This window comes from Microtus ochrogaster, linkage group LG3 (assembly GCF_000317375.1).
Source record: "Microtus ochrogaster isolate Prairie Vole_2 linkage group LG3, MicOch1.0, whole genome shotgun sequence".
NCBI lineage: Eukaryota > Metazoa > Chordata > Mammalia > Rodentia > Cricetidae > Microtus > Microtus ochrogaster.
Window position 1 is genome coordinate 28,579,491 of NC_022029.1, and position 14,356 is coordinate 28,593,846.

The 14,356-nt window shown below is 41.6% G+C and overlaps 1 protein-coding gene across 5 annotated transcripts in view; it reads left to right on the plus strand.

Annotated features, from left to right (window-relative positions):
* Window positions 1-14,356, plus strand: part of Brd4 (bromodomain containing 4) — a 77,243-nt gene that overhangs the window by 33,258 nt on the left and 29,629 nt on the right. For all 5 annotated transcript variants that reach the window (XM_013351330.2, XM_005360704.3, XM_026785874.1 and 2 more), the window contains exons 2-4: window positions 7,965-8,283; window positions 11,488-11,625; window positions 12,894-13,029. In XM_013351330.2, coding sequence (XP_013206784.1) covers window positions 7,999-8,283; window positions 11,488-11,625; window positions 12,894-13,029 — 559 coding nt within the window. In that variant the 5' untranslated portion in view covers window positions 7,965-7,998. The remainder of the gene's footprint in view (window positions 1-7,964; window positions 8,284-11,487; window positions 11,626-12,893; window positions 13,030-14,356) is intronic.

The window sequence follows — 14,356 nt, forward strand, 5'->3', positions numbered from 1 at the left end:
TCTTCGAATTTGAGTTGTACAGTGTAGAGTGCCAAGATTAGGTATGGAACATTAAACATTTTTAAAAATTATTTTGGGGGTTTGTGAAAGAACACAAGTGATTATGTGAAAGCCAGAGGGTAACTTTTGGGTGTTGGTTCTCCTGTGGGTTACGGGCATCAAACGTAGGTTGTCACACTTGTACGGTAAGCCCTTTTTTTACCTATTGGGCTATCTCCCTTCTTCCAACCCTGCTTCTTTTTGTTGTTTGTTTCAGAGACAAGGCTGGCCTAAACTTGGAGTTTGCCTCCAGGCCTAGCCAATAATGTGATTAATGTTGTAAACATCACATGTTGAAATACTTTGGACATAAGAGGTTTAGCAAGCAAGCTATTGACTTTACCTCATAATCACATTTCTGTGGATACACATGGATACAGTGTCATTGATGGAATTTCCATTTCTGGGGCATCCCACTAGACCCTCTTAACTTTCTGTCTTATGCTGATGCAGAAGTCTTTTGTCCTTTGAATTCTTGGCTGATATCTCATTTGTCCTACTGAGATCTCTGAGTGCCCCATTGCCTGCCCAGTCTTCTCCCACTCCACCAAGTGTTAAAAGTCTAACAAATAAGGCTACTTCTAGTTTGTCCCTACTTATACCCGACTATTTAAGATATTTTTAATGTATTTTTCCTCCTAGACTGGAAACATTTACCAGCCAGGGGGATGGGGAAGAGAAAAAAAAAAAACAAAAGACAAAGATAGATTATTATATTTTTTCCTCCTCTGGTTATAGTCTGTTGTTCTGTACTTTAAACTTATTACGTGAATATTAGTTTTATCTTTTTAGTTCTTACACAGAAGCAACAAGGAGTTCCATGGAGTACTACATTTTCATCTGCTGTGTGATAGTTTCTGCTTGGAGTTTGGTTTGCTGTGGGCTGAAAGTTCCCTATTGATAAATAGCTTTCCTCTTTTTCTTTTCTTTTCTTTCTTTCTTTCTTTCTTTCTTTCTTTCTTTCTTTCTTTCTTTCTTTCTTTCTTTCTTTCTTTCTTTCTTCTTTCTTTCAATCTCGTGTTTTGGAGTAGGAGCTCATGTATCCCAGATAGGCCTCAAACTGTTTCTGAAGCCAAGAACAACTTTGGACTTCTGATCCTTCCCACCCCCATCCTTGATGAGTATAGGTATAGCCATATGCTACCATGCCCATATTATATGACTCTATCAACTGATCTATGTTCCAAGTCTAGCTTTTTCTTATTTAGACCCACAAGATGAGTAGTCTGCAGAGGAGTAAGGTTCTGAGTCTAAGATGCATGCCAGCCTGTGTTCCTGAGGTTCCTCTGGATACCTAGATACACCAGGGAGGGGTTGATTATTATTGCCCTTTCACAGAGACAAGGGCTATTGGGAAAACCCCAAGAGGAAATGAGACATGCCTTATGTTACCTGCTTCTTTTCCTGTACCACTTCCCTCTTACTAGTGTTGGTTGGGGGTACTTGATTTCTGTGGGTTACTTTGTGGAAGGAAGATGGATTTAATGTCAAATGCAACATTATGTCTTGCGATGTCATAGCTCTTACTCAAGGGTTTCTCTTTTCTTCCTTTCTTCCTTTCTTCCTTTCTTCCTTTCTTCCTTTCTTCCTTTCTTCCTTTCTTCCTTTCTTCCTTTCTTCCTTCCTTCCTTTCTTCCTTTCTTCCTTTCTTCCTTTCTTCCTTTCTTCCTTCCTTCCTTCCTTCCTTCCTTCCTTCTTTCCTTTTTTTGGTGGGAATGCTGCTTTTAACTGTTTTAATTTTAAAATGATGTAGGGTTTATTTCCATTCAGCCCCCAATCATACTGGAAGTTACTGAGAAGGTGTAAGTGCAAGCACCCCCTTCAAACTGACTTTGGTTAATTTTCTTCTCAGTAAAAAATGGAACATTGGCTGAGGACTCTGCTGCAAGTTCTTATTCTTAAGAAGAAAAAAAAAAAGAAAGCTGTTTTGTCAGGCGAGGCATGGTGGCACACACCTTCAATTCCAGCACTCAGGAGGCAGACGCGACAGATCTTTGAGTTCAAGGCCAGCCTGTCTACAGATTGACTTCCAGAACAGACTCCAAAGCTACAGAGAAACTCTCTCTCGAAAAATAAACAAACAAAACCCCACTATTTTATAACATTTTCCTTTCCACTTCTCTTCAGAAAGTCTGGAATTCTGTGGAACAGTGCTTACAAACTAGCCCTCAGGCTAGTTGGAGTTTCATTCTTACCTTTTTGCCTGTCTGGTTGCTTTCACATTGTGGTAACAGAAGAAAAGATTGTTTTGAAAGACCTATGTTCATCATGCACAGCTGACAGTATTTACTCCGCTCCTTTACGAGTAAAGTTAGCTCAGCAAGCTTGATCACATCCATACCAGTGTTTGGTTTGTTTTAATCAAAACAAACCACTGCATGTTCTTCCAGAAACCTTTTAAATTCATGAATTTTGGGGTGGGGGGTTCAAGACAGGGCTTATCTGTAGCTTTGCAGCCTGTAGACCATGTTGGCTTCAAACTCACAGATAAATTCATGAATCTTTCTGTCCAGATTTAGCTGTCGGTGCCATGATGTGACCTCCATGTCAGCTTTTTTTTCCCCCAATTTATACACAAGCTGTTTGTCTATCAAGATCACTGGCAACCTTTACAGCGAAGAGGTAAAAAGTTCAACTCTCATATTCCCATTGTAGCTGTCCTGCCTATTGCTTTTTTTATAAAGGCAAGGCAGTAGAATTCTAGTTAGTGTAGTTCTAGCCAGCCCAGCTTCTGCTTTTCCTTTCTATTAGATCTTTTTTGGCCCATGCCTTCCACCTTCCCCATGCCTTTGGGGAGGCAGAACTTGAGTGTATATCACATTCCCTTAGCAAAAAGGCTGGCTTATTTTCATCTTCACTTATCTGGTTCAGGAGAAGATTCAGGGTCTGTAGTACTGTAGAGTCTAACTTGGCAGGACCAAGAAGGAGGGGCATTATATACAAACCGATCCAAAAAGGATTAAGGCTTCTAAGAGCTGCCTCAGCACACAGCCACTGCTCCAGGCAGTGCAGTCTGGCTCGTGATATAAGTGTTGTTCTCACCAGGTGCAAGAACTAGTCAGAAAAGTAATCCCGGTTGTACTTCCCCACTGACACAGATTGCACAATTAAATCGTGCTATCATCATAATTGTGAAGTAGCCACTACTCTAGGACCAGGGGAGGAATGGGCCTTTTTACACTCATGTTGTATAACTAGTATTTCAGCAAAGATGTTCGTAGGGCAGGGAAAAACATGCTGCAACTTGACTAGTAATGAGAAATTATGTTTGTGTTTAATTTCTTTTATTTCTTTTTGAGATTGTAATGTGATTAGATTATATCATTCCTCTAGTTCCCCCCCCCCCATATGTCCCTCCTTGTCCTTTTTCAAATTCATGGTCTTTTAAAATTGGTCATTGTTCACATGCATATGTGTATGCATATATATTTTTAAGTATAAATAAAACCTCAGTGTATGCAAAGTTACTTTTGTTTTCAAGGTTGACCATTTGGTATTAGATAACCACTTGGTGTGTTTTACTCTCCCACTGTCAGCATTCCTTAGTTGCCTATGTTCTTTGTGTAGGATTGGAGCTTTGTGACCTGCTCTCAGCATGTCTATTGTTTGTCCTTGTTCAGCTTGTGTTTAGGCTGTTGTGTTGGTGAGACATTATGAGTTTAACTTGGCATTACTAGGAGTCAGTCTTACAGCAATCTTCCTGATCCTCTCTAGCTCTTACAACCTTTCGACCACCTCTTCCACAGTGTTCCATGAGCGTTAAGGTACAGGAGTGTTTTTAGTTGTATTCATTAGTACTGGTCTCTATAAATCTCTACATTTTGATTGGTTAAGGTTTTCTGTAATTGTCTCTTTTGTAAAGAGAAGTTTCATTCACAAGAAGTGAGAACTGTATTCCTCTGTGGGCATAAGGACAAATATTTAGAAGGTAGTTAGGGATTATACTGATCTAGTTAAGTGGTACTTGTGGTACTTGTAGTTTCTCCTCCAAGATATATGACTTCACTCGCCCTTGGTAGTTGGCTAAGTTTCTATCTAGTACCAAATATAATTTTCCCTCCTGTTGAACAGGTCTTGAGTGCAATCTTGATAGCTCTTGGCTACCACAAAGGGTTGTGTGCTGTGCTTGCCGGTCATCATTGTGTTTCATTGGAGGCATACCTGGTTTGGTCTGTTTGTTGCTTCCCTCCTTTGGAAGCTTGTATAGTACCTTCAGGTACCATGAAAAGCTAGTTTTCAGTGAGGAGGCATTTGGGTCAGTTCCAGTTCAGGGACCTCTGTGCCCTGTGTCTGAAGTACATGATGTCTTCAGAAATAGGAACTTTTCTTCCATCTCTCCAGAGTAACCAAAGGCATAGCAATAGCATGCATGTTTAGGAGTCTCTTAAACTGCCCTAATGAACAACTCCAAAGAGGGCTTTTCATGCCTGTTTGGAGATTTTTTTTGTTTTGTTTTGTTTTTCGAGACAGGGTTTCTTTGTGGTTTTTTGGAGCCTTTCCTGGAACTAGCTCTGTAGACCCCGCTGGTCTCGAACTCACAGAGATCCGCCTGCTGCCTCCCGAGTGCTGGGATTAAAGGCGTGCGCCACCATCGCCCGGCTCTGGAGCTTTTTTTATTAGGTGTTTTTTGGATCTAGGAGGGATCATTGCGAGCCCAAATGAGAAAATATCATTTTTATTTATATATATATACACACATACATACATACACACACACAAACAAACAAAATGTGTATATTGGTTTTTCTTTAGTGAATAAGTTAATAGTATGACTTTTATTCTTATTGTTATTTTACCCTCCCATTTTTTTTCTCCATTCTCCCTCCCTAAGTACTCCCACACATTTGCCAGATCAGATCACTTCTATCCTGGTCTCTAGTCTTCCCCCAGCCCCTTACCCTGGAGTGGTCCCTTTCTTACTTCCCTAAGTTTTACTACAGTTACTCCAGGGCATGTACTCAAGAGAAATAAGATGAAACATTTGTCTTTCTGCATCTGGGTTACCTCACTCTATGTTGTTCCATCCATTTATCTGCAAAGTCCTTGTTCATTTTTCTTTATTATTGCCAGTATCAGTGCTCCTTACCTCTTTGTTTTTGTTTGTGGTAGACTCTGTCATTGCCTCAAGTGCTTTATGCAAATACCTGTGCTTATAGAAAGGCACCATGTTTTAAGGATATATGTGAATTTGAATGTATTTTTCTTATGTGCCTGGAACTGACCATATTGGCCAGCAGGAAACAAGTTTAAACTATATCCTTTCAGGCCTCTTCTTATACCCAAGCTTCAGCGGGGAATTGTGCTTTTGATTTTGCCTATAATGATGTGCAATTCTCCTTGCAAATAGATGACCAGTTACCACAAGGTGTCTCCGTTCTGACTGATTTGTTGGGACTGAAAAATGTTTGGAGATAGCACTACTAGAAATCTGACTTGAGCCCCAGCTCATGATCCTACTCATGAGAGTAGGCCTTCTGAGGGATGAAGTGTTATTAGCCAAGGCAGACACTCATGGTTATTGCTCTTATGCTTTTGGGGCTGCTCTGAATCAGAGTGCACTAAGTACTCACTACTCCATGTGACATCCATTTGACTGCTGTGTTGTCACCGGTATCATGGTGAAGGTGATGATGCCACTGTCTGGCTTGTAAGGTTTTTGTGAGAATTAAACTAATATAGCTCAAGTCTGTAATACAGAGCATAGAGCATCGTTAGCACATTAAGTAAAGAGATTTTCTACGCTTTAGGGCAGATGATACAGTGATGGCTTTCAATTAATAAACACTCATAACTGTTACCTCCCTGGCATTTTACTGTCTGTGTATTGTAACTTTAGGAACAAGGTGAGTCTTGACAGGACAAGACAGAACTGGTGGTATTACTGGGGCTTCAATGGACTAGGAGACTGGAACCAGAGAAACAAAGTGGGACTGGTCACATCCACTCAGTTTACTAAACTTCTTAGCAATGGGTAACACATATTCCATACTAGCAGCTGAGGCCTGAGATTAAAGACATTCACCATCACTGCTGAGCTATCAACTGTTCTTAAAATAGCCTTATCACAGTGTTAAGAGGGGAGATGGTATCAAAGAATGTCTTTGAGAGGGCTGGTGAGATGGCTGAGAGGTGAAGAGCCCTGACTTCAATCCCATGTGATTTGCAGGCATGCAGGCAGAACACTGTATACATAATGAATGAATGAATGAATGAATGAATGAATGAATGAATGAATGAATCAATCTTTTCTTTTAAAAAAGTGTCCTTGAGAAGAAGCCATACTTAATCAGAAGTTGGTGAACTTTGGGAGTTATATATTCACATACACACAGTTTATGTTAATGGATATATATCCATTATATATGTTATATTTATACACACACACAAATTTAGAGGTTCACAGACTTTCACAGCATCCTTAAAAATCTCAAAGTTGGGCCTGTGGAGATGGCTCAGAGATTAAGTACTTGCTATCCAAGCATGAGGACCAGAGTTCAGATACTCAGAAACTCACATAAATGCCAGATGGACACAGTGGCTATAGGGACAAGTTGGCTAGTAAGGCTTGTCTTATCAGTGAGCTCTTGGTTGGATTGAGAGATCGTCTCAATCAATTAAGGCGAAAGAGAAATTGTTAATTCTCAAAGTCAACCAAGGGCCTACACACATTGAAACACATGGATATACCCAGCACAAACATACCCATGTGTATAAAATAGGTAAAGGTAATTTCTGCCTTTTTATGTGTATGTACCAAAGTAAACACTGTGTCTGGGGCAAAGCATATATAGTACAGAGATGTTCTATTTAGCCTCCCTTCAACATCATCCTCACTAGGCCTCAACCATCTATGCGCCACTCAAGGCTGGCTGACTGGTTTTTATTTAATCATCGGCCCAGTCAGACTTAAGTGAGGTAGATACACCTTTAGTTTAAACTGTGGTACCCTTTCACCATCTCTAATTCTGTGTTGGAGAGATGCCAGGACGAGTCTTTATATTCCATAAAACCCTTCCTCATCCCACTTCCAAGAGGAAGAGGTTGCTAGTCCTTGAGCTGTGGTTTATTTATTAGGATTAGGTTATTTCATTAGGGTAGTTGGATTGACAAGTATGAATGAACTTTTTTTAATGAGCAGTAGCCTTTTATGAGATTTCTTTACTCAGTAACCATGCATTATTTGAGTTACTCAGAAAATGTTCTCAGTAATTGTAAAGCTGTCCAAAGTCAGGTGAATAAGTCTTATCTTGCTGATTCTTCTTCCTTTGTAGCCCTGGCCTAAATAGAAGTATTGACTTGACTTTGTGCTTCATAAGCCACAGTTACAAACAAGGGCTTACACAATCTTACCCTGTCACGCTACCAGCATCCTAAAGGTCTTTAGGTGAGGAGAGGGTTATGCAGATTTGCAAAACATGCCTTTATTATACCTTCTTCCTTGTGAACTCTGTAGTTCTTGGTGGCTTTGTTTGTTCCTTATAAGCTTCTACTGAGTTCTCTGCCCCTGGCTGTTGATAGGTTATATATACCTATCTTCTGTGCTAGATGGTCAGGCTTTTTGTTGTACTGGGAATGTGCGTACAAGGCATGCATTTTTACTACTGAACTGTGTCCAGGCAGTCTCTTTTATTTTTTGTTTTGAGACAGTCTGACTGAGTACTGAGTTGTCCAAACAGGTCTTAAATCTGGTAAACTACCTTCCTTAGCCTCCAGCGCAACCAGGATTACAGGCCCTTATCACCAGGCCTAGCTAGATAGCCAGTCTTAGAGAAGCACTAAGGTCCTTTTAATTGGGTTATTACAATTCCGACCAGTTGCTGGCAATTGATTACAATCTTTGGAGTCTGCAGCCAGGGTCACTTGTCATTTCTAGCGTGGTCTATGTGCTGTGGTCTCTGATGGGACTTTTTTTTCTTTCTGTGTAGAGTGCCTGGTGAAGAATGTGATGGGATCTCTAGCATGTCTACGGAGAGCGGCCCTGGGACAAGATTGAGAAATCTGCCAGTAATGGGGGATGGACTAGAAACCTCCCAAATGTCTACAACGCAGGCCCAGGCCCAACCCCAGCCAGCAAATGCAGCCAGCACCAATCCTCCACCTCCAGAGACCTCCAACCCTAATAAGCCCAAGAGGCAGACCAATCAACTGCAATATCTGCTCAGAGTGGTGCTCAAGACACTATGGAAACACCAGTTTGCGTGGCCTTTCCAGCAGCCTGTGGATGCCGTCAAGCTGAACCTCCCTGTGAGTAGCTGGGCAGGGCCTGGACTACCACCACCCTCAGTCTCCTGGTGAAGGCAAATTCTGCAGATGGGTGGAAATGGGTTTAGAGTTGTGGTAAGAACTCTGTTCAGTATCCACAGTGACCTTTCAGTATATGGTTATAGTAGTCCTGAAAATCAAACAGGAAAAAAAAAGGAAGCTAACTGGCTTAGATATAATATTTCTTTTTTTATAATTATTTTATTTATTTATTATATGTACAATATTCTGTCTGTGTGTATGCCTGCAGGCCGGAAGAGGGCACCAAACCTCTTTACTGATGGTTGGGAGCCACCATGTGGTTGCCGGGAATTGAACTCAGGACCTTTGGAAGAGCAGGCAATGCTCTTAACCACTGAGCCATCTCTACAGCCCCTAGATATGATATTTCTTAGTTAATTGAGACCCCAGTGAAAGTTGTATAGGAAGAGATTAAAATAAGGTGAACTGAAATCAGAACTCCAACTAGTAGTCCAAACCCTTTTTTTCTCTAAGCTGTGGTTGGTCAGCCTGTGTAGAAAGGGAACTGATTTACTGCAACAGCAGTTACTTGCATCACCACCAAAGCACTGCCAAACTGGTAAAAATATTGGAGCATCTCCCAGAGAACATGGTTGAAGGGGACTGTGTTATATGTCCCCTAGAGATATTACACTTCCTATCGCCCTCCAGAACATACTTTATCTTGGTTTTTTCCTTCCTTTCTCCCCTTCCCTTCCATTTTTCCTTTCTTCAGGATGTCCCATTGTATACATCCCTAGTAGAAAGCTCTGTAGTCTGAACTAATTCACTGAACCTCAGGGAGTGGTTGGAACAAATGTGTTCATATATCTAAGTTGCTCTCTGGAATGTGCTGTTTTCATGCACTCCTGGCAAATGTGTTATGTGGATAATGCCATTATCCAAGTTGGGTCTTTGAGAGCTAAAACTCTTCATGTGTCTTTTTTATTTATTTATTTATTTATTTATTGAGGATTTCTGCCTCCTCCCCACCACCGCCCTCCACATGTGTCTTTAGTCTCTGCCAGATGTTCAAGTTCTTCAAAATGTGAGACCCTACTCTGGCCTGTCTTGAAAACCATAACTGTGATCAGTGTTCGGTGTGTGTCCACCAAATATGTTTTTTGGCCTTTGGAGACAACCACAGCGACATTCTTAGATCAGATGGGATAGAAGGAACTGGAGGTGGAAGGCAAGTTCCAAAACTTTAAAAGAAAGGCTTTATGGAAAAGAGAATTGCCAGCAGATAGTAGTCCTCAGATTTCTACATCAGAGAACACAGAGAGACAAAAAGAGGAGGGTGTTATACTACCATCCTGGTGGCAGTAGGAAGATGTGACACTGAAGTTGAAGCCAGATTTATGATTGTGTAAGTGAGATAACGGATGTGAGACCACTGTTTGAAGAAGCTAGAATAGAAGGTCACTTTGTTATAGGAGGAAACAATAGGGGCAGAGGCAGAGAGGCCTCAGGGCAGAGTCCAAGGTAGGGGATTGCTAGGGAACTGAGGCTAGGAGGTTACTGAGATATCCTGACCAGTAAGTGTCGTGTGGTAGGTGAAGCTTGACTATTAAAATCTGTCAAGTGCACAGGCTGGAACTCCTGAACATGTGCTAGAATTTCCCTTTCTTGGGTGGTGTGAATCCTACCCCTCCATTAATTTGGATGTCACCTTTAGCGGCCTTTTTAAAAATAAAAGTACAGAGTCTTGCATGACCTAAGACTGGTTGTGAACTTGTTACCTAGTCTAGTCTGGCCTTTGGGCTCCATACCATCCTACCCTTACCTTCTAAGTTCTAGAATCTCACTGATTTTCGTGTCTTCAAAGAAGGGCTGCTGGGCAAGAGTGATCTTAAAAGACCTTTATTCAAAGTAGACCTGGATCTAACCAGCTGGTGGCCTAAGAGCTAATACTTTTCAGGAGCTATTAGAGAGCTATCTTCTAGCTCTACCTTTTGTATTTTGTATTTATGTCTTCACGTGTAATTTTGACCTCTTGTCCTGCCTTAAACCTACTCCCTTAGCTCTCAGTTCCTTTTCATCCCCCTGCTCTACTGTTGTCCTTTTTTACCCTTGAACGACTTGCCAGTCTGCAACGCAGGTCCAGATACTATTCTCATAGTTTTGTTCACAGAGTAAAATCTGTCCAGATTTCCACAGGAGTTAATTATTAGTTTTGTCATTAGTTCTCAAGGGGAAGGGAGGAGGCAGCATGAAATAGGTTTACAAGACTGATTTTGAGTTGCCTTTTGGTATGAGTGTGCACATGCAGCTCTTACCAAATTAAGGCACCTGTATGTGCCTCCTCTTACATTGGTAAGTGTCCTTTTCTTTATGGGTATTGGCACAACTCAAAACCTTATTGTCCACTTTATTTTTGGGACAGTATCTTGGTGCTCTCCTCTGTCCCTCAGCCCCCCTTTAAAAGGCTGCATGATTTGATTTCCCTGATACTTATTTAGAATGAAAGGATATTTTAACACCCTGAAAGAGAAGGGGAGCTTGTAAGACCCCAGCCCTACCTGAGGAGCTAATGACAATTGATGGCTGTTGGGGGAAGGACAGTCAGTTTTCTTTGGGGATATGTCCACTGGGAGGTTACTGATGCTCCTAATGGTCCTACCCGTGTGCATACAGGCAGCACTAATTTGACTTAGTGGAATATTTAAAAAGGATAAAAAGGAGGCCTGGATGAAGGGACTAGGAAATGAGGGCAAACATGATCAAGATACATATTTTGCATATACAAAATTATCCCCTCTCTTCCTCCCTCTCTCCCTTTCTTCCTTTCTTTCTTTCTTTTGGTTTTTCGAGACAGGGTTTCTCTGTGGTTTTTGGAGCCTGTCCTGGAACTAGCTCTGTAGACCAGGCTGGTCTCGAACTCAAAGAGATCTGTCTGCCTCTGCCTCCCGAGTGCTGGGATTAAAGGCGTGCGCCACCACCGCCTGGCTCCCTTTCTTCCTTTTAGTAAAAAGTATTTGCATTTGTTTTTCTTATGAAGACAACCTGTTAGGTTGTACGTTTGCCATCTAGTGTTTAGGAATCTCTCCACCCACTTTACCTTGCGTTCCTTACTGATACCATGAAAAATTTTTGAGTGTGGTGAGAGAGGGGATTAAGCATAGGTAACCAATCCAGCATGATGACTGCTTAGGTGACTCTGGCCTTCTTTGATCTATTTCTCAGGATTACTATAAGATCATTAAAACACCCATGGATATGGGAACAATAAAGAAGCGCTTGGAAAACAACTATTACTGGAATGCTCAGGAATGTATCCAGGACTTCAACACTATGTTTACAAATTGTTACATCTACAACAAGGTGAGATGTGGCAGGGGGCAGGGTTCCAGCTTGGGAATGAGAGGTAAAGATGGGGCACTTGTCGGGATCCTAGGGGCAGTGTTGCTGGGAGCAGCTGGGCTGTAAGTATGATAGTAAGATACTTCCAGAAGTAGGGTGATGGGACCTGTAATTGTGCCTAGGACAGGGTGTTTCTTTTGTGGGGAGGAGGGTACTCTCCTTATTAGCCTGAAGTACCTGCCTCTAGTACTCTGGGGATTTTATTTTAGTTCTTGAGCATGTCTGATAGAGAACATATGAGGACAGACAACACTAGATAGTCCATTGGGATGGTGTAAATTGTTAGATGAAAGAACCTGTGCAACTAGAGTCTTGCAGAGGTGCGCTCAAGCACAAACCTTGATGTGAGAATGCACAGTGGGGTTAATTGCAGACCCCCACCTATTCTGTGGGTCATAGTCTCCTGGAACTGTGGACATGGCCATAATATTAAGTGTCCCCCTGGTCTTATATATAGACCCAAGGGTCACTTCCTAACCCCCTAGCCAAACGTTTCGGCTCGGCTATGCCATGAAGCCAGATCATTTGTTTACAGTTCAGACCACAGATGTGATTGATTAAAGCCAACCCTTTCAAATAGAACGACTCTGGAGGGAGACACTATACAGAACTCAGCTTTTGACCTCTGCTCGTGTAGTGGGTAAAATTGCCCAGAAGAGATGGGTAGGTGAGTTTCTTGAAGTTTACTGTGTTTTGTAAAGCCTTAGTCCTCACTTAGTTGAACAGCAAAATGTACAGACTAGACCCTCAGTTGAGAGCTGAATGGGGACAGCATGTTTTGAACTTGGTGATTAGAGTGGGAATCCATAAAGGCATTGTGATAAAGGCTTCATCTAATCCCACTGAGCTGCCTCTAGGGCAAGTTGGGGAGCATTGTTTGAGCCCTAAAAAGCATTCATCACAAGAAATGCTATGTAATTTATTTCTAGTGAATTCATTTGAGTTGTATTTGAAGAAACCCCAACGTCAAGGAGATAGACCGGGTTGGTAGGTACATAAGGCACAAAGATGGTTTTTTGGAGCTTAAAACTGAAAGAGAAATACAGTTGGAGAGGTCTTGTTAAGGATACCTAGTAGCATAGCCTTTATGGCCCCTTGGAATCCAGATTATGGAAGGAGCCTAGATACAATGCTCCATGTGTTGGGGCATGGGGGTGGCCTTGGTGTCCTGTCTACAAAGATGGGAAGAGGGGGCCTTCCAGCTCTACCCCATCTGTTTCCTCATCCAGCCTGGAGATGACATCGTCTTAATGGCAGAAGCTCTGGAGAAGCTCTTCTTGCAAAAAATTAATGAACTACCCACAGAAGAAACTGAGATCATGATAGTCCAAACAAAAGGAAGAGGACGAGGGAGGAAAGAAACAGGTATTTGAAATAGCAAGTAAATCAGCTGTTTTCTCCCTTATCTTTGCCTATTTTTCAAGTTTAGAAGAATATCAGGGATTACTGGTGACAGGAAATATTGGAGTTCTGTTTGAACAGCAAGGGTTTAGTTTCAGTAATGCCTATGCTTTCAGGGGTCTCACAAATCTGTCTCCCCACAGCAGAAGTCACTGGGCCCTGAGTGGTTGATGGACTTAGGTAATACAGAAAGCACTGCTTGAATTCTTCACCTTCAGTGTTGTAGATTTTTTTAAACTACTGAGCCCTGCTTTTCCATTTTAGAATAAAGAAATTAACCGGACCAGTGGGTATTGTAACTAGTGTCCTAATCCTAAAATCTTAAGGTTTATTATCTGAATTGCTAGTTATGTTTGCCTCTGATGCACACTCATTTGAAGCCAATAATTTACTCTATTCCTTGTCTGTCTGCACATTCTGCCTCCTCTATCTATGTCTATATCCTTTATGATTCTGAGCTGCAAAAAGAGTGATAGTTTTCAGATGACTCCTGGATGTGAGTTTGCTTCTTTGTAGAGATGTTTTTAGCCTGGCCTCCCACCTTGCTCCAAAGTGGCAAAAACACACACTAAATCCAATGTAGCTTTTAAAATAACCAAAGAAAACCAGTCACTCACGTGGATGTTCCCCTTCAAACCCCCCCCCCCCCGCTTTTTTTCCCTTCTTTTCTCTTCACCCTTTTAGACAGTTCTATGTTAATTCAGACTCTTCATGTCTCTTGAGTATTGTCATTACAGATGTACACTATGATGCAAAGCCATTCTTTTGGCACATACACATAATAAGTCATATCCCTTCCTTCCCCATACATTCAGAGTCTACCCCTCACTTTTTGGGATCAACAGTTAGGATTCTTTGTATACAGGGCAGGCATGAAAATGTCTTCTCTACAGGTACTAGATGAGACCCAGGCTTGGTGACTAGATAAGAAGAAAATTGGGAAACTAAATAGATCTTCCCCTCTTGCTCTTCATATGGTATCTCGATACACTGCTCCAGGGCAGCCATAGCTGCAGAGTGCCTTTTCTTTCCTTTTTCCCTTCCCCCACTTTTCCCCTTCTTCCTAAGACAGGGTCTGTATTTATATATCCTGGGTTGGCCCCAAACTCTCAATCCTTTGTACATTGGCTTCCTCATTGCTGTGATTACAGGCTTTGAAGACTTGCTTTTATAGGGTGTTGGGTTTGTTCTCTTTCCACAGCATCCAATGTGTAGAGGATGTGGTAGTATGGGGTATAGTCCCTAGTCCATCAGCTCACATTTGAGCTGTAGTTATAATCCTTTTTTTTTT